The sequence below is a fragment of the Chiloscyllium punctatum genome, chromosome 40, assembly GCF_047496795.1.
Source record: "Chiloscyllium punctatum isolate Juve2018m chromosome 40, sChiPun1.3, whole genome shotgun sequence".
Lineage (NCBI taxonomy): Eukaryota > Metazoa > Chordata > Chondrichthyes > Orectolobiformes > Hemiscylliidae > Chiloscyllium > Chiloscyllium punctatum.
Window position 1 is genome coordinate 39,662,758 of NC_092778.1, and position 20,365 is coordinate 39,683,122.

The window sequence follows — 20,365 nt, forward strand, 5'->3', positions numbered from 1 at the left end:
CCATACCGACCAGATATCCCAACCCAATCTAGTCCCACCTGCCAGCACCCAGCCCATATCCCTCCAAACCCTTCCTATTCATATACCCATCCAAATGCCTCTTAAATATTGCAATTGTACCAACCTCCACCACATCCTCTGGCAGCTCATTCTATACATGTACCACCCTGTGCGAGAAAAAGTTGCCCTTAGGTCTCTTTTATATCTTTCCCCTCTCACCCTAAACCTATGCCCTCTAGTTCTGGACTCCCTCACCACAGGGAAAAGACTTGGTCTATTTATCCTATCCATGCCCCTCATATTTTTGTAAACCTCTATAATGTTACCCCTCAGCCTCCGACGCTCCAGGGAAAACAGCCCCAGCCTGTTCAGCCTCTCCCCATAGCTCAAATCCTCAAACCCTAGCAACATCCTTGTAAATCTTTTCTGAACCCTTTCAAGTTACACAACATTTTTCCAATAGGAAGACCAGAATTGCACGCAATATTCCAGCAGTGGCCTAACCAATGTCCTGTACAGCCACAACATGACCTCCCAACTGCTGTACTCAGTACTCTGACCAATAAAAGAAAGCATACCAAACGCCTTCTTCACTATCCTATCTACCTGCGAATCCACTTTCAAGGAGCTATGAACTTGCACTCCAAAGGTTTTTTTATTCAGCAACACTCTCTAGGACCTTACCGTTAAGTGTATAAATCCTGCTAAGATTTGCTTTCCCATAATGCAGCACCTCACATTTATCTGAATTAAACTCCATCTGCCACTTCTTGGCCCATTGGCCCATCTGGTCAAGATCCTGTTGTAATCTAAGGTAACCTTCTTTGCTGTCCACTACACCTCTAATTTTGGTGTCATCTGCAAACTTGCTAACAATACTTCTTATGCTCACATCCAAATCATTTATGTAAATGACAAAAAATAGAGGATCCAGCACCAATCCTTGTGGCACTCCACTGGTCACAGGCCTCCAGTCTGAAAAACGACCCTCCACCACCACCCTCTGACTTCTACCTTTAAGCCAGTTCCATATCCGAATGGCAAGTTCTCCCTGTATTCTGTGAGATCCAACCTTGCTAACCAGTCTCCCATGGGGAAGCTTGTCGAACACCTTACTGAAGTCCATATAGATCACGTCTACCGCTCTGCCCTCATTGATCCTCTTTGTTACTTTTTCAAAAAGTTCAATCAAGTTTGTGAGACATGATTTCCCATGCACAAAGCCATGTTGACTATCCCTAATCTGTCGTTGCCTTTCCAAATACATGTACATCCTTTCCCTCAGGATTCCCTCCAATTTGCCCCACACTAACATCAGGCTCACTGGTGCTTGCCCTTACCACCCTTCTTAAAGAGTGGCACCACGTTAGCCAACCTCCAGTCTTCCGGCACCTCACCTGTGACTATCGGTGATACAAAAAACTAATCCAAAATATGTGGAATTCTGAATACAGTAGTATTTGTGTTATCCAACACTGGACCTACCCGAACTTTCTACCAGCTGGCATTTCCAAATCTGGACTACTGTATTTTGTTGCTTTAGCAAGAAAAGGTAATGTTGCTGGGCAATTAAAATTGAAGTCCACATGAGTTATGTATGAAAAACTACTTGGATTCTGCTCAAGAGTGTTTTTATTATTCAACCATAGGCCTGTAACAAAATTGAAATGCTATTTAAATAGTTAAAGGCAGCACTTCTGTGCTGCAAATCACCCAGTGCTGGCCTCTCTGTCAGATCCTGGCTCCCAAGAGACGAAGAAGCCAGTGAGAGAGGGTGGGGGATTGAAGGAAACACAGGCTTGGGTTTGCTGCTCATGTACTGATTATTTTGGTACCTATTTTGTCACTAATGGCAGTAGCCAAAAATATAACTAACAAATTTTTCAAGATTGTTCGATGCCTTTGCTATTTGTCTATTAACTATGAAAAGAAAACATCTCAGGTTTGAGACTAGAATGCCCACGGACATTGTTTATCCTACTGGACCTATTAAACATGCTCCCTTTAACAAGAGATCCCTTTAACCAACATTTTGATGAGCCAGCACCACCAATTTTGAGACTGTGCTGGATAGTGCCAAGTTTTAAAGTGTTACCATAATCCTGAGATGTGATTCAGTCTTTGTTACCTGTTACCATGCTACAATAGACTCTGTACACCAAGGATTCACTTGCTGCAGGTTTTATTTCATTTGGAAAATTGCATTGCTAATGCAGAGTAAATCAGAGTCATTAGGAACCTGGATTTCATAACAATTTTTTCAAAAATACATATAAGCCTCCACCAGAACCAACACCGATACCAGTGAAAACTAGTGTGCTATGAGGCAAAGCACCTAAGTGGAAAGCTATGCCTAAGATGACTGTCTTTAAATTGTTTCAGACTATTGGGATTTCGTGGATGCACAACCATGGTGAATATATTATTATTGAGGCCCAAATTTTGTTCCTAAACAGGTCGCTCCAAAAGGTTTGAAGCAGGTACAAACTATGTCATGTGGCTCCTGTTCCAATGAGAACGCCTTCAAAGCAGCTTGCATCTGGTATCGAGTAAGTCAAAAAATTGCCACTTTATTTTCAAAATTTGTCCATGTAAAGGCAGTATGTTAATACACTTGCAACTGCATCATACAGAAGTACTGAAAGAATCATTTTGACAACCCCTGTTTGGCATTTTGACAATGTAGTGAAAATTATGCAGTGAGCCATCATTAAAAATAAAGATCACATTCTGGATTCTGACAAGATTTTGGACGGGCCGATGGATATCTTCAAGGTGAAAATGGAGTTTCATTTATCGAAGGTAGCTGGTTACAGAGGAGCAACTCATAGAACCATGGGGGGTGGTGGAGAGGGATTCTGTTTCAAAAACTATCTGCGTGTTTTGTTAGAACATTTCAATAGTGAACAGCTTAATTCTGCTCATTAAATTAGTTCTGGTTTTGAAGTTTGGTAAATTGTGCTTGAATATAGCACTGACTGAGATGAAAGCTTCCACTCTGTTGATTTTAATGGTCCTAAATAAAATGAGATTGAGCAGCTACAATCCAACACAAAGTGAGTAACACCATCATTTGAGCAAAAGACTTTAAGCATCATCAGTGAGAGAAACATAAAATTACATCTTCATTGTCCCCACATTTTTGTGCAATGGTTTTGGATAATGATTTTTTTCTATTGCTATTTGCACTGCCTTTACATTCATCTTTAATTTTGTCACTTGATCAATTACCATCTTCTTTCATTTTCCACCATTATCCCTTCAGTCATTTTATCTTGTCTGCCTTTCACTCTAGCACAGAACCTCCATGTAATGCTGTCTTCACCCTATCCACACCCACCCCCAACACTTTTTTCCCACCTCTGAATTCTGTTAGAAACTGTTACACCTGTTTCCTGTTCTGAAGAAAGGTCATTAAACTGATACATTAATACTGTTTCTCTCTTTAAAGAAGCTGCCTGACCTGCTGAGTATTTCCAGCACATTGTGGTTTGAAAAAATGGAAGCACTATTAAGAATATGCAGTTCCTTTGTTGAAACTGGAATTGAAGGAGCTTTATTCTGGACCTGGTCATGTATTATCTGCGCTAAATATACTTGATGCTGAATCTATGTCAAAAGCAATAAAATATGTCATTTCCCAACATCTCACCAGAAAATTCAATTCACGTTCCAAAATACATTCTAATAAAGTTGTGAAATCCTGATCAATAACAGATATGCATTGATCATGTCATTAATTGATTTCATGATTTACAGAATAGTGTGGAGAGAAGAAAACATTACACTTATTGGTCATCGGATGATAGAAAGGACACTAATTATTTTGTATTAAATTGTGTCCATTTGCTTTAGAAATGTAAGAATCAATAGAAATATAGACACATTGCCTACCTTCTGATAAACTCCTAGAGTCACTTGAAAATCATAATCCAGAATATACTTAGAAAATAGGAACAGGAGTAGGCCATTTGGCCCATTGATCCTGCTCCACCATTAGTGTGATCAAGGCTAGTCATCCCATAGTTTTACACCCGTTTAACCATAAAACCAATATCTATTTCCTTCTTGAAAACATTTCATGTTTTGGCTTCAACCATTTTCTGGCAGAAAGTACCACAGCATCACCTCTCTCTGGGTGAAGAAGTTTCTGTATTCTCAGTTCTAAATGGCTTACCAGACTGTGACTTCTGGCTCTGTAATCTCTAGTCATTGGGAACATCCACCCCCTCCAGTTCTGTTAAAATTTGAAAGGTGTTTTGAGATTCTCCCATCATTCTTCTCAAGTCCAGTGAATATTGTCCTAACTGATCCAGTCTTTCTTCATACGGCAATCCTGCCATCTGAGGATTCAGTAAACCTTCAATGCATTTCATTCATAGCCAGAGCATCTTTTCTCAGATAAGGAGACCAGAATTGCACATAATACTTCAGGTGTGGTTGCACCAACACTCTATACATTTGCAGCAAGACATTTCTGTTCCTGGACTCAAATCTTTGACTAATAAGGTCAATATACAACTTGCTTTTTTCACCACCTGCTGCATCTACATGTTTACTTTCAGTGATTGGTGTATAAGCACACCCAGGTTTCATTGCACCTCCCACTTGCCCAATCTATTGCCATTCAGATAATAATCTGCATTCCTGTTTTTTTGCTCCCAAAATGAATAGTCCCACATTTATCCACATTATACTACATCTGCCATGCATTTGCCCATTCACTCAACTTCGCCAAATCACATTAGAACATCTCTGCATCCTCCTCACAGCTAACCCTTCCACCCATCTGCAATATTTTGTAGATATTGCATTTAGTTCCCTCATCTAATTGATTAATATATATATTGTGAATAATATATATATATATAGTGAGTCCAAGCACAGCGGTACCCACTCGTCACTGGCTACCTCTCAGATTTTCCTGTACACCAACCAGTTTTCCATCCATGTCAATAAGCTAGCCCATGCACTTTAATTTTATATGCTAATCTCTTATCTGGGACTTTATCCAAACCATTCTGAGTGTCCAAGTAAACCACATCTACTTTATCACACTACAAGTTACAATCTTGAAAATGATTTGATCTGTGGTCGGTGAAACTTTCTTAGTGAGTGAGAAAGGTTTATGGAGGTAGCATTTAAGAACTTGTATCATTGGCTTGTACTGACCTTTCAACCCATTTAAAATCAAAAATGGCAGTTGACACAGCAAAAGACAAAGCTTTTGTATAGCAGCTCCATCACTGTTACCTCTTTAGGCAGTTCTCAACAAATGTAACATCTGGAATACACTGTTAATAGTCTGCTCTGACAGACCCTCCAATGCAGAAGATAAATGAGTCATTAGGTATCATTTTCCTTTTGCTCTGTAGAACAAAGAAAGAGGGAACGCTATACACACAAAGGAAGAGCTGGATTCTTGTATGGTCAACAAGGTAAGTGCTTAAGGTCTGAGGATATTCAACTTTAATGTTCCTTTCATGCCAACTCCTTAAAGCTGGTAGCTGATTTTTTTTTCATTTTGTTTTTGTTATACTCTCCACTAGAAAAACTAAGTAAATAGGTGTTTCATTCCAGCTGTACAACTGCCTTATTAAACATTATTTGTTGCTTTCCTGGTGTGTATTTTCCAGTGTCTTTGGTCTTTTTTTGTTCAATACATCTGAACAATCATGAGAAATGGCACAAATTCAAGACTTTCATTGATTGTGCATGTGAACAAATGTAGGCCTATAAATTTTTCCTCAGAGTCAAAGCGTCATAGAGATGTACAGCAGGGAAACAGACCCTTCAGTCCAACTCGTCCATGCTGACCGGATATCCTAAACTAATCTAGTCCCATTTGCCAGCACTTGGCCCATATCCCTCTAAAACATTCCTATTCATATACCCATCCAGATGTCTTTTAAATGCTGTAATTGTACCAGCCTCCACCACTTCCTCTGGTAGCTCATTCCATAAACGCACCATTCTCTGTATGAAAAAGTTCCCCCTTAGGTCCGTTTTATATCTTTCCCCTCTCACCTTGTCTATTTATCCTAATTTACACTGTGATGATTCTGCTGGATATTTTGTATTTTGACTATTCCTTTGAACTGCTGGTGCCCTTCCAATCTCAGCACTGTTATCAATATTTTATCCCACAACAAATCCCTCAAATCCACCATCCCAAGTGATTGCTGACCTACGTCAGCCCCTAACATTCCAAGACTTCAAAACTAAAATTTTCATCCTGATGTTTAAATCCTTCCAAAGCCTGAATCCTTCCAAACCACGAGAACCTTCCTTGGCCTGCTGCAATGTTCCAATGAAGCTCAACGCAAACTGGAGGAACAGCATCTCATCTTCCGACTAGGCACATTATAGCCTGCCGATCTCAACATTGACTTCAACAACTTCAGATGATTATCCCATCTCGACCCCTCTGTTTTCATTCTGCTCCGTAATTTTATTTCATTTACTTTTTAAAAAATTTTTTTTCACTGTTCTGTACCTCTTATTTCTTGATTATCTCTCTTTCTCTCGCTCCCCACTCTCTCATCACCTTTTTCCTCTCTTCTTCCCCCTTTGCTACCCTTCTCCCCATTTTCCATTTTTGCCTCTGCTTCACCCATCCCCCCCATATTTTGTCACATAGCACTGGCTTCAGCCTTGGTCATTTACAGCTCCTAATCTCCCTATAATCTCTCTATGCACTGTCATTATCACCTCTTTTTTGCTACCTTTGCTTCTGGAGCCATGACTCACCTTCTCTTAGCCTGGTATAAATACCTCCCTATTTCTCCCTTTTTTTAGCTTTAACAAAGGATCGGTTAGACTTGAAATGTCAGCTCGTTTCTGTCCTTACAGATGCTGCCAGACCTGCTGAGATTTTCCAGCATTTTCTCTTTTGGCATGAGAATCTTCTCCTGTCCCAAACTACAACACCCCTACTCTGAATGGTCTGTGCCTCTAACTCTACTGTTGTAGTAGTGTCCATTAATTCACTGTACATTCGTTAAAAATAAATTGATAATGACCCGGTCATTAGACTTATGCTAATTGAAGATATAGCTGTCTCCTTTTGGAATATAGAAACTAATAAATGGGCTACTTGCCTCATACTGTAGAATAGTACAATGGGCAAAATGTAGAGTGAACTCTTGCCCCACCAACCCTCAAATCTGAGTTTCCAGGTGGGGCTTGTGGTTTTATGGTGGGTGGGGGAGAGGGTGTGGAGTAGAGAAACCACCACCTTTCCAACTGGCCCCAAGTCAAACTTCAGGCAGGAAGGATGAGGGTTAGTTCAGCCCCTGAAACCATTGAGGGCCTTATTGCACCACCACTGGTATTCGACAGGCAGGACACTCTCCCTCCAGCAAGACTGAGCAGTAAACCTGTTGGGTTTGCCTGCAGCCTAGAAAGGGGAGTAGATCATTCTTCCTCTACAGGCACCTGTACCAGATCAAAGGACTTGTATTCTCCTGAAGGAAGAGTGATCAATGTCTTCACTCCCTTTGAAGGGGGAATATTACTGACAACTCAGTGTTATCAGCTTTCTGGTGCACCTCTGTGAACAGGTTGCATTCTAAACCTAGTTCCGTTAGGAATTGTGAGATGTGTAGAACCAAGTGAAAGTCTAGGAGGAAAAATAATTCCCAAACTTTCAGCCTGGTTGCATAATGCTACCAATGAATCTGTTAGGCTGGCAATTGAAAATGTAGAAAATCACTGGACCACAAGGGAGGGAAAAGGGGTTGTGATTGACATTTCCTCTTTTTCTGGCATCAGTTGAGATCCCTTTTCCTCAGTCCTTCAAAGTGGAAATATCCCCGGTTTCTTTTCTGTATGTAATTGTCAAAGTAGATAGATTGATAAACTCATATGTTATTGGATTTGCAATGAATACATTGAAAAGGATGTAACGAGCCAAAAACCAGACCATTCAGGTGTCATGTGAAACAGTGTCACCTAGTGGTGATACATATCTAATCTTGCTGCTTCTTTCTTCAGGCACCTGGTAGTCCTGACATAACTATTCTATCCTTCATGGGCGGTTTTCATGGAAGAACATTTGGTAAGGAAAATGCTGTTAAATTAAAACTACAAAGAAACTATGGTCAGGAGTAGGCCATTTGTCTTTTGGAACTTACTTTGCCATTCAATATCATCCTGGCTGACTCCATATCTCAACGCTTTCTCTCCATATCAACTGGTGCCTTTCATTTCCAAAAATGTATCAATCTCTTTCTTAAATGTAATTGGTCACCGGTCTCCACAGCCTTCTGTGGTAGCAAATTCCATAGGCTGATCACCTTTTGAGTGAAGAAATATTTCATCATCTCAGCCCTAAATGGCATATTCAGTATCCTGAGACTGATTCCTGGTTCTAGACTCCCCTATTAGAGGAAACTTCCTCCCTTTCACTAGTCTGTCTAGCCCTGTTACAATTTTGCATGCTTCAAACTACTTCCATCACATTCTTCTAAATTCTAGTTAATACAAGCCTATATGAACCAATCTCTCTTCATGGGACAGTCCTGCCAGCTTCGGTGCCAACTGAGTGAACCTCCACTGCACTCTCTCTATGGCAGATATATCCTCCCTGAGGTAGGGAGAGCAAACTGTGCACAATCCTGATGATTTGCCCCTTAATGGGCTTTGCATGTAAATTATTCAATTGGAATTATTCAATTTACTGATAGTGGTTAATAGATGAAAAAAATACCATGGATGGTTTGGTAATGGGAACAAAAAAAATGTTCAATTATATGCAAGAGCACTTTTGGATATGAAAATGAAAAAAAACATTTAAAATGCTTCCAGGCCACCAGTGGTACAGTGGTTATGTGTACCAGAAGTACAATCCAGAAGTGTATAATCATATTTCTGAGCAAGTTGATTTGAAAATTTTTTAAGCAGATATAAAGAGACAAGCACTGAAACTTGAAAGTTGCGTTTAAAAGTGGATGCTTGTAATGCTTTACACTACAAATTAATGTTGAATTGTGTAAAGATTAGCTCCAGTACTATCTTTTACCAACTAGCTTCCTTGAATTTAGGGTTGGTTAGCTCAGTTGGCTGGATAGCTGGTTTGTGATGTAGAGTAATGCCAACAGAGTGGGGTCAATTCTTACACTGGCTAAGATTACCATGAAGGACTCTCCTCCTCAACCTTTCCCCTTGTCTGAGGTGGGCTGACCCTCAGGTCAAACCACCACCAATTGTGTCTCTCTAATGAGAGAGCAGCCCTGTGGTCTGGTATGGCAAAGTATGGCAAAGTTACCTTTACCTTCTAATGTAACTTAGTGGAGGCAGATGTCTATTAGGAGAACAGTGGAAATACTTTAAAACTGGTCTCTTGTGGCAAAGTGGTAGTGTTGCTACCTCTGAACCAGGATGCTTGTGTTTAAATCCCATCTGTTCCAGTGGTGTGTAGTAACTTCTTTGAACAGGTTGATTCGAAAATATCTTTGAAAATACTACCGCAGATTTAGGACAATGTGTTGATTCTTCAAGTGTGAATAGGAATGTGCAATAAATGCTAACCTTGCTAGTGACTTCCACATCTCACAAAAGGTAGGAGGGCTCTTGTCGTGCAATGGCAATGTCCCTGTATTTGAACCAGGAGACCTGCATTCAAGTCCCACCAACTCTAATGGTGCGTACTAACAACCCTGAACAGGTTGATTAGAAAATATTAACTTACAGCAGCTGTTGACGAGTCTAAATTAGGAAGTACCAAATACTGCATTACAATATTTTAGAAGTTTTGTGGCCTTGTAGTATTGTCCCCACCTCTGATCTAGGAAGCGCAGGTTCAAGTTCCACTGCTCCAGATGTGTACAATAGCAGGTCTGAGCACATTGAATATGAAAATGTCTCTCCACTGGGATCTTGAGCAAACCTCCTGTGTTCACCACCCAAGACTGATATCATCACATTGACTGAAGCTTAATGCAGCCTCCAGCATTAAAGATCTTTAAAGATACTTCCAATCATAACAATTGTGCAGACCTTATCCACTCTTCAAGAGCATTTAGATCTGCTCCATCATTTGTAACTCCTACATTGCAATGAAGACCCGTATGACTACCGAAATGGGTCCTATCTCAACTCTCAACTTCAAGGCAACCATCAAATTCATGCCTGTGTAAATGTGCCTTGGCACATTTTTCCTGCAGATGTTGACTGGAAATTAAAGGCATGATTTCCAAATATAAGTCCCACCTACCATTTCTAAAGATTTGCACAGTCTTCCCTTCTCCTTAAAAATCCAGCACAGAACATTCAGGAAAGATAGAAAACCAAGGAAAGATGAAAGTATTGATCAAGGAAAATATTAAAATGCTGGAGAGAGAGAATGTCCTAAAAAGGCAGTGTCAGAATATGTTTGGTTAGAGTTAGGAAACAATTGAGATACCTTTACACTGGGTGTATTCTATATGCCATCAATTAGTGGGAAAAGGATAATGGCAAATATGCAGGGATATTGAAGAGAGCTGCAACAACTACAGTGTAGTGATAATGGGTGAGCTTTCTTCCTAAAATGACACAAAACATGGAGCTATTGTAAGGTAGATAACAATAAACTTCAAGAGGACTCATATGCTGGTGGAATGGATGCACATATCACCAATGAACTTTAATGCTAATAAGAGTGAAGTGACACTGTTTGTTGAGAAGAATGGAGAAAGGTATTGTCAATTAAAGTGCACAGTTTTAATAGGAGAGGAGGAAAAGATGATCAAAAAGTGCACAAGTGATTGAAGATGACACAGCAGATTTAGAAATTCTTGAAACATATGGGATCCTGAGAATTATAGGTAGGGCACAGATTCAAATTCAAGCAAGGTATATTGGACCTTTAAAAAGCAAACACTAGTTTTGTCTAAAGTGTTCACACAGCAGTGAGTTCAACGTGAGGACTTGATTGAAGTAAAGCTTAAGATGTCTGCTTCCAGTGTGTGTATCTTGTGGTAAGACTTCCCATGACTTCAGACTAGGATTGCATTTCACAAATAATTGCATTTCATTCCAAACATTCCTGATTTGTTACAAATAAAGAAAAATATTGGCATGCATTATCATGTACATGGGCTTCCTTCACCGCCGCTCCCTCACCACCAGACGCCTGGAGGAAGAACGCCTCATCTTCCACCTCGGAACACTTCAACCCCAGGGCATCAATGTGGACTTCAACAGTTTCCTCATTTCCCCTTCCCCCACCTCACCCTAGTTCCAAACTTCCAGCTCAGCACTGTCCCCATGACTTGTCCGACCTGCCTATCTCCTTTTCCACCTATCTACTCCACCGTCTCCTCCCTGACCTATCACCTTCATCCCCTCCCCCACTCACCCATTGTACTCTATGCTACTTTCTCCCCACCCCCACCCTCCTCTAGCTTATCTCTCCACGCTTCAGGCTCACTGCCTTTATTCCTGATGAAGGGCTTTTGCCCGAAGTGTCGATTTTGCTGCTCCTCGGATGCTGCCTGAACTGCTGTGCTCTTCCAGCACCACTAATCCAGAATCTGGTTTCCAGCATCTGCAGTCATTGTTTTTACCTCATATTTTAGTTATGCAAGTTATCAATTATACACAGTATTGTTCTCATGTTTTAGCAATTTGTTAATTCCATAAGTCACTGCATTTACATTCGGCACACAGTCCTTAAATCGTGTTGGTCTCTTAATGGTACACATACATGTTGCTTTCATTGGCTTTTCATCTGGTGAAGTTGCTTGTTCAGGGAGTTTCATTTCCATGTCATTTGTTGTTGCTGTGATAACTGTTATTGTTCTATTTCCATTGTTGGGCTCTTGAAGACCTCTTGGTCTGATGTTTGATGTATTATCTGCATTGGTGGTGCATTCACCTTTTACTGATCAGCTGCCTCAAGCTGAGGAACAGCTTCTGCAGTTCGCTGTTTTGCACCTGCTATTGCAGTTGTCAGTTTTTCTGGCCATTCACTTCCACAACGTATAATTGAGGTGACAGCTGCCCCGTGTAGGCGCCAAGTTAACATAAGAATTGGCTTTTGTTGAGATTGTTGAATATTTGTGCCCTGATTATTTCTCCAACACTCAATATTGGCAATGGGTTTAGCAATTTTGTCAAAATGTAACTTGCCATGCTGCCATCGCACCCTTGAGTCTATCACTCGTACTTGTTACTACATCTGGATTCAGTAGGTTTTGTTTTGCTATTGGAAGAATAGCTTGTGTGCAGCATGATGTTAGTGTGTGTACTAGATTACTTTCCATACTTTCAATATGTGTATTTCTCCATTTGAGGATGCCTTGTATACATCTGCTCAATATCTTTATGATTCCTTTGACAATTTTCACTGATGTCTCAACTTTCCGTTGAGTGGAGGTAGTGGGGAGATGATAAGACCATAAGAAATAGGAGTGGAAGTAAGGCCATTTGGCCCGTCAAGTCCACTCCACCATTCAATCATGGCTGATGGGTATTTCAATGCCACTTACTCGCTCATCCCCGTATCCCTTAATTCTTTGCTAGATTAAGAATTTATCAATCTCTGCTTTGAAGACATTTAACATCCCGGCCTCCACTGCGCAGCATGGCATTGAATTCCACAGGCCCACTACTCTCTGGCTGAAGAAATGTCTCCTCATTTCCATTCTAAATTGACCCCCCTCTAGTTGTAAGGCCATGCCCACGAGTCCTAGTAGCCCTGCCTGACAGAAACAATTTCCTAGTGTCCATCCTTTCTAAGCCATGCTGTGTGGTGTTGAATTTCCCAATCTTTCAGGAAATGACTGAATTCTTCACTTGTGAACTGAGGATCATTATTGCTCCTGACAATGTCAGGAACGCCATAATGTCTGACATCTGCTTTTAGTTATTCGGTAGTCTCAACAGTAGTCATTGAGGTCTACCGGTCCACCTCTCAGTTGTCAGAATGGTCATCTAGTGTGACAAAATAATCAGTTCTTACTAGGATTAAGAGATTTATTGCCCATCCTTATTGCCCTTGAGAAGGTGGTGGTGAGCTGACTTCTTGAACCACTGCCGATCATGTGCTGTAGGTAGACCCACAATGCTGTTAGGGGGGAATTCCAGGATTTTGACCCAGCAACAATGAAGGAAGAGCAATATATTTCTAAGTCAGGATGGTGAGTGGCTTGGAGGGGAATTTGCAATTGGCGATGTTCTCATCTATCTCATGTAATTCTTGTCCGTTAAGGTGAAAGTGCTCATGGGTTGGGAAGGTGCTTTGTAAGAAGTTTTGGAAAATTTCTGCAGTGCATCTTGTAGTTGGTACATTTCTGAGTGGTAGAGGAATTGAATGTTTGTTGATGTGGTGGCAATCAAGCAGGCTGCTTTGAGCTGGATGCTGTCAAGTTGCTTGAGTGCCGTTGGAAACAGCATGGATCCAGAAATGTGGCGAGTATTCCACCATAGATCATCAGCCTTTTAGATAGTGGATAAGCTTTGGGGAGACAGAAGGTGAGTTGCTTTCTGCAGGATTCTAGCCACTTATCTGCTATTATAAACATAGTATTTATATGCCTAGTCAATTCAGTTTCTGATTCAATAGTAATCCCAGAAATTAAGCGATAGCAGTGTCAAGAGGACTTGGTGAAATTCTCTCTTGCTAGAAATGATCATTCCCTGACACATATGTGGCTCATCTTTTACCTAGCACCTGTCAGCCCAAAACAGAATTTTGTCTAAGTCTTTTTCTGTTTGTTGACACATAACGCAGAGGTGCCAGTGTTGGACTCGGGCGGACAAGTCCAAAGTCACACACCAGATTATAGTCTCCCAGGTTTATTTGAAATCACAAGCTTTCAGAGTGCTGCTCCTTCATCAGATGGAGATTTTGTGGAAACGTTAATGTGTTCTTCCCCCAACTAAATTTTGGACACTCTAAGTACTGTAACGACTTTAAGGATTGCCACATATTCACGATCTGTATATTCTTTTAAGTTGAACAGAAGCATACAATTTATATATTGGCATTGGACACTTCTGACTTGCAATATTTTTGTAATCATGTAATTGGATTTAAATTAATTTATTTGATTACTGAAGTAAAATGTTGGTGTGGAGTATCTTGGAGCTGATTTTTGTTCATGTGTCTGCAGGTTGTTTGACAGCAACCCATTCTAAGGCTGTCCACAAATTGGACATTCCAGCATTTGATTGGCCTATAGCGCCATTTCCAATACTGAAATATCCTCTGGAAGAGTTTGTGAAAGAGAACGCACAGGAGGAAGCTCGGTGCTTGGAGGAGGTGGGTCACGATGCTCACTATATTTGATATTTGTCAAAAATCTGCACTGGGATGTAACTTCTACATGGCTACTTCTCGTCACACAGAGTTTAGCTTTTATACACCAACAATTGTTTCTAATGTAAACAGTTACTTAATTTAATATTTATTTATATTGTCTGTGACCTGGTCTATATTAATACAAGAAGTATTTGTGTTATTGATGAATGAATTCTGGGCCATTAAAAGTGAAACATTTGGTCAAAGCTTCAATTTCATCCTAACTCATAACATTAAAGAAATTTCTGCTGAATCCACCAGTAGAGTTTTCTCAGGTCTAGAAATGAGAGAGAAATCATAGGAATTCGGTTTGAAATTTCACATTCGACATGTTATTTATTTACACCTCTGTGTGGTCCTGAATTGGGTGTCATAGAACATAGAACATTACAGTGCAGTACAGGCCCTTTGGCCCTCGATGTTGCGCTGCCCTGTCATACTAATCTGAAGCCCATCCCACCTACACTATTCCGTGTACGTCCATATGCTTGTCCAATGACGACTTAAATGCACTTAAACTTGGCGAATCTACTACCGTTGCAGGCAAAGCATTCGATACCCTTGCTACTCTCTGAGTAAAGAAACTACCTCTGACATCTGTCTTATACCTATCCCCCCTCACTTTAAAGTTGTGTCCCCTCGTGTTTGCCGTCCCCATACTTGGAAAAGGGCTCCCCCTGTCCACCCTATCTAACCCTCTGATTATCTTGTATGTCTCTATTAAGTCACCTCTCAACCTTCTTCTCTGTAAAGAGAACAGCCTCAAGGCCTTCAGCCTTTCCTCGTAAGACATTCCTTCTGTACCAGGCAACATCCTAGTAAATCTCCTCTGCACCCTTTCCAAAGCTTCCACATCTTTCTTATAATGCAGTGACCAGAACTGTACACAATACTCCAAGTGTGGCTGTACTAGAGCTTTGTACAGCTGCAGCATAACCTCCTGGTTCCGGAACTCAATCCCCCTATTGAAAAAGGCCAAAACACTGTCTGCCTTCTTAACAACCCTGTCAATCTGGGTGGCAACTTTCAGGGATCTGTGTACATGGACACCAAGATCTCTCTGCTCATCTGCACTCCCAAGAATCTTACCATTAGCCCAGTACTTTGCATTCCGATTATTCCATCCAAAGTGTATTACCTCACATTTGTCCACATTAAACTCCATTAGGCACCTCTCAGCCTAGCTCTGCATCCTATCTATGTCTCTCTGCAACCTACTACATCCTTCATCACTATCCACAACTCCACCGACCTTAGTGTCGTCTGCAAATTTACTAGCCCATCCTTCTAAGCCCTCATCCAGGTCATTTATAAAAATGACGAACAGCAGTGGACCCAACACCGACCCTTGTGGTACGCCGCTAGTAACTAGACAACAAGATGAACATGTTCCATCAACTACAATCCTCTGTTTTCTTTCAGCAAGCCAATTACTGATCCAAACTGCTATGTCTCCCACAATCCCATTCCTCTGCATTTTGTATAATAGCCTACTGTGGGGAACCTTATCGAACGCCTTGCTGAAATCCATATACACCACATCAACTGGTTTACTCTCAACTACCTGTTTGATCACTTTGTCAAAAAACTCAATAAGATTCATTAGACATGACCTACCCTTCATAAAACCGTGCTGGGATTTAGATCAGATTATTATTTTCTAGATGGTTATAAATCCTATCTCTTATAACCTTTTTCAACACTTTACCAACAACTGAATTGAGACTCAATGGTCTGTAATTACCAGGGTTTGCTCTACTACTCTTTTTGAACAAGGGAACCACATTTGCTATCCTTCAGTCCTCAGGCACTATTCCTGTAGACAATGATGATTTGAAGATCAATGCCAAAGGCTCGGCAATCTCTTCACTTGCTTCCCCAAGGATCCTAGGATAGATCCCATCCGGCCCAGGGGACTTGTCTATTTTCACACTCTGCAGTATTTCTAATACCTTTTCCTTGTGAACCTCAATCTCTTCTAGTATAGATGCAAGTATCTCTGTATCTTCCTCACCAACATTTTCATTTTCTATAGTGAACACTGTCGAAAAATATTTATTTAGTGCTTCCCCTATCTCCTCTGACTCCACACACAACTTCCCACTATTATCCTTGATTGGCCCTAATATAACTCTCGTCATTCTTTTATTCCTGACATACCTATGGAAAGCCTTAGGGTTAACCCTGATCCTATCCGTCAACAACTTCTCATGTCTCCTCCTGGCCCTTCTGAATTCTCTTTTTAGGTCTTTCCTGACTTCCTTGTAACCGTCAAGCGCCCTAACTGAGTTTTCACATTTTGTCTTAACATAAGTTTTCTTCTTCTTCTTGACCAGGGATTCCACTTCCTTAGTAAATCACGGCTCACGCGTTCTATATCTTCCTCCCTGCCTAACAGGTATATACTTATCTGGACCCACAGGAGCTTTTCCTTGAATAAGCTCCACATTTTTAATGTGCTCATCCCCTGCAGCTTCCTTCCCCATTCTACGCTTCCTAAATCTTTCCTAGTTGCCTCGTAATTTCCCTTCCCCCAGCTGTAACTCTTGCTCGGTGGAGTACAGCTATCCCTTTCCATCACTAAAGTACGCAACCACGCAAATATAAACTGTTCTACTTACCCTTCCAGAAGTCCTTTGCTCGCTCTTCCCTCACTGGCCTGAAGGTAAGAAGTTTAAATATACTGACCGGCCTTCCCAACAATCACCTCACACCAATGTCACCTCCTCCCGGCTCCTGCCTCTCGCTGCTCCAAAGTTGGAAAAATCCATTTATAAATGTTTTGTAGCTGATTGCCTGTCTCCGTGTCACTGTACTTGCCACCTGTCAGCCCAAAACAGGATTTTTTTTGTCCAGTCTTTCTGCTTATAGTTACTGGAGGTGCCAGTGTTGGACTGGGATGGACAAAATGTGAAGTCACAGAACACCAGATTATAGCCCATCACGTTTATTTGAAATCATGTGCTTTTGGAGTGTTCAAAATCTGAACAAGATAATTTGTCTGAATAATCAAATTAGGAGTAATTTCAATTAAAAAGTGCCTTTGAGCTTTATCCAATGCTTAGGTATTCTGGTAGTGTAAACAACTGGCCATCTGTTTCTATACTGAACAATCAGATTCCAACTCAGGAATAGAATCAACTATCACAGTTGGACTCAATTCCCCGGAGTGTTCAAAGCTGAGCAAAGGAATACTGATACAGTATAAGAAATCAAAATATATATTAACAATTGATTCACTGCACGCTTTGCTGGTTGATCAATAAGGTTGAAGAGAGAAGTGAAGATGTTTCTTTGCAACCAGAGAGAAATTGATTTTTTTAATAAAGGGAAGAGATAAGAATTTTCAGGCCAAGATTTAGAGGCTGCAGAATGTATTGAGCACCAGGAAATAATAGAAATTGGTTATTGTGCCCAGACCAGATGTGTGGAGTTGTAGCCCTGAAACTCACTTGTTATTGGGCTTGGTTCTCATCTGCAAAAATTAGCAATTTGAGAGTGCCAACCAGCTGTCTAAATGCAGGTTGCAACTCAGCATCTCAATAAAATTGTTCAGTCTTTTTAATGAATTGGTCCATAGGATGTTCCTAGGTGGAGGTACACAGGAAATCACCACAGAAAGTGACATCACCAACCCAAAGAAACCCAAACATATAAATAGAAAGCAGGAATTATCAGCAGTGCTTCGCCCAGAGACCCACTGAAGATGTTACCTAGTATGGTGACGAAACGTCTGGTAATAAACCTTCCAGCACAGTGAGCAAACCTACATCCAGAACCTCAACCTGACCTACAATACTTCTCAAAACTCATGGAGGTAAAAGTTGGGATTTCTCGCTACAACTGCAGAGGGTGTTGTTTGGACCACACCCCAGAGAACTGTGCACAGTCTTGGTCTTCTTCGTTAAAAAGAGATATGCTTGAGTTGGAGGCAGATCAGTGAAGATGCAGTAGGCCAATTCCTGGGATAAAGAGATTGCCTTAAAGGAAAGGCTGAGCAGGTTGGATCTTTACTTGTTGAATGTAGAAGAATGAAACACCTTATTGAAGATATATTTTAATCAACATGTTCAGTAATGTTATTACACACCTCTGGAGCAGGTGGGACTTGAACCATGCCTCCTATAAAGCTCCTAGAAATTTTGATAAGTTAGATGCTGAGACGATGTTCCCCCTTGTGGGGGAATCTGAGAGGCACAGTTTCAAAGTAAGGGGTTTCCAGTTAAAGATGGAGATGAGGTTGATTTTGCTTTCTTAGAGAGTCATTAATCTTTGGAATTTTGTATCCCAGAAAGTGGTGAAAGCTGGGTCATTGTAAGTACTCAAGGCTGAATTAAATAGATAAAAATCACACAACACCAGGTTATAGTCCAACAGATTTAATTGGAAGCACACTAGCTTTCGGAGTGACGCTCCTTCATCAGGTGATAGGCATCCTTCATCAGGAGCGTCCCTCCGAAAGCTAGTGTGCTTCCAATTAAACCTGTTGGACAATAACCTGGTGTTGTGTGATTTTTAACTTTGTACACCCCAATCCAACACCGGTATCTCCAAATCAGCATTAAACAGAGGTTTGATCGACAAGACGGTGATGGTTTCTGAAGAGCAAGCAAGAAAGTAGAATCAAGGCCACAGTCAGACCAGCCATATATTTATACAAATGTCTGAGCAGACTCAATGGGCCACATAGCCTACTCCTGATACTGTTTTTTTTTGTTCACATGATCATGAACAATGAAAGTTGTATCTGGGTGTATATGGGTGGCTTGTGCTGTCAGAAACCTACAATATTGTTGTGGGACCAGGAGGAGTGCTTCCCGGTCCCACACAACAATTCACTTCAGGACAAAGTTTTTGTCTGTGGCCTCCAGTGTTCACTTCAGCAACCTTTTGTTAGTCAAAGGAAGCCTCAGAAAACTGAGCAGAGCGTGTGCAGCAAATACTAGTTTCCTCAAATAGACATTAGAATCCCGACTAAAATATTCATAGGGTCCAGCGTAGAGCTACACCTATCAGTCAGTAATGGGATCGCACAACAGACACAGGAGACAGATCAAATATTTGTTGCATATAAGTTATGGGCTGAGGGTTTGGAACTGAACAGTATGATCAAAAGTGGGTACTAGAGAAAGTTAGAGTCAATTGGTTTTGCTAATTTAGCAGCACTGCCAATTTTTTTTTTGTTCATACATGTGGGAATCACTGGTGAGGCCAGCATTTATTGCCCAGAGGGCAGTTAAGAGTCAACCATATTACTGTGGATCTGGAGTCACATGTAGGCCAGATTCGATAAGGATGGCAATTTCCTTCCCTAAAGGATATTAGTAAACCAGTTGGGTTTTCCTGACAATCAACAATGGATTCATGGTCATCAGTAAGACTCTTAACTCCTGATTTTTATTGGATTCAAATTCCACAGTCTGTCATAGCAGCATTTGAACGTGGCTCCCCAGAATGTTATCTAATTCTCTGGATTAACAGTCCAGCATGGTTCAGAGGCAAGCATCTTTTCTGTACCCAGCCGCTGCAGTATAGAGCCAGTGGGTACAGCCAATACTCCACCCAGCTGTCGATTAGTCCTGGTAGGGAGGAGATCAGGGATAGAGGCAGGATGTCGACTTTCAGTGTCCCCCAGTCTCTTGATTAGATAACAAGTGCCATTGAATGAGGAACCGCCCCTGGGAGCCCACAAGCAAACACACTGGGGTCTGTTTGTCATGTTTCTCACACCATGAGCCCCTGACCACTGGAGAAAGGTCACTGGACTCAAAACATTAACTCTGTTTACAGGGGACAAAACGTCTGCAACACAAATTCCCAGCTCGGCGAACAGAACCACAACAACGAGCACCCGAGCTACAAATCTTCTCACAAACTTTGAACAATCCACAAATGCTTTCAAAATTGCTGGGTTTGTGTTTTTGTTTGTTTCCTGATCAAAGGACACAAGGCAGGAAACTTATTCTCGGTCCTGCCCCACTAGACTGTCTGCAAAGATAGGAAAATGATGGGGGTTTCCCTAACTTGAAACTGGCCAGGAGAAGGCACAAGATTCCATCCTCATTTTTGCAGGATATC

The 20,365-nt window shown here is 41.1% G+C and overlaps 1 protein-coding gene across 2 annotated transcripts in view; it reads left to right on the plus strand.

Moving 5' to 3' along the window:
* abat (4-aminobutyrate aminotransferase) overlaps window positions 1-20,365 on the plus strand; it is a 174,267-nt gene that overhangs the window by 136,167 nt on the left and 17,735 nt on the right. For both annotated transcript variants that reach the window (XM_072559591.1, XM_072559592.1), the window contains exons 8-11: window positions 2,457-2,549; window positions 5,376-5,438; window positions 7,996-8,059; window positions 14,100-14,248. In XM_072559591.1, the coding sequence (XP_072415692.1) occupies window positions 2,457-2,549; window positions 5,376-5,438; window positions 7,996-8,059; window positions 14,100-14,248 (369 nt within the window). The remainder of the gene's footprint in view (window positions 1-2,456; window positions 2,550-5,375; window positions 5,439-7,995; window positions 8,060-14,099; window positions 14,249-20,365) is intronic.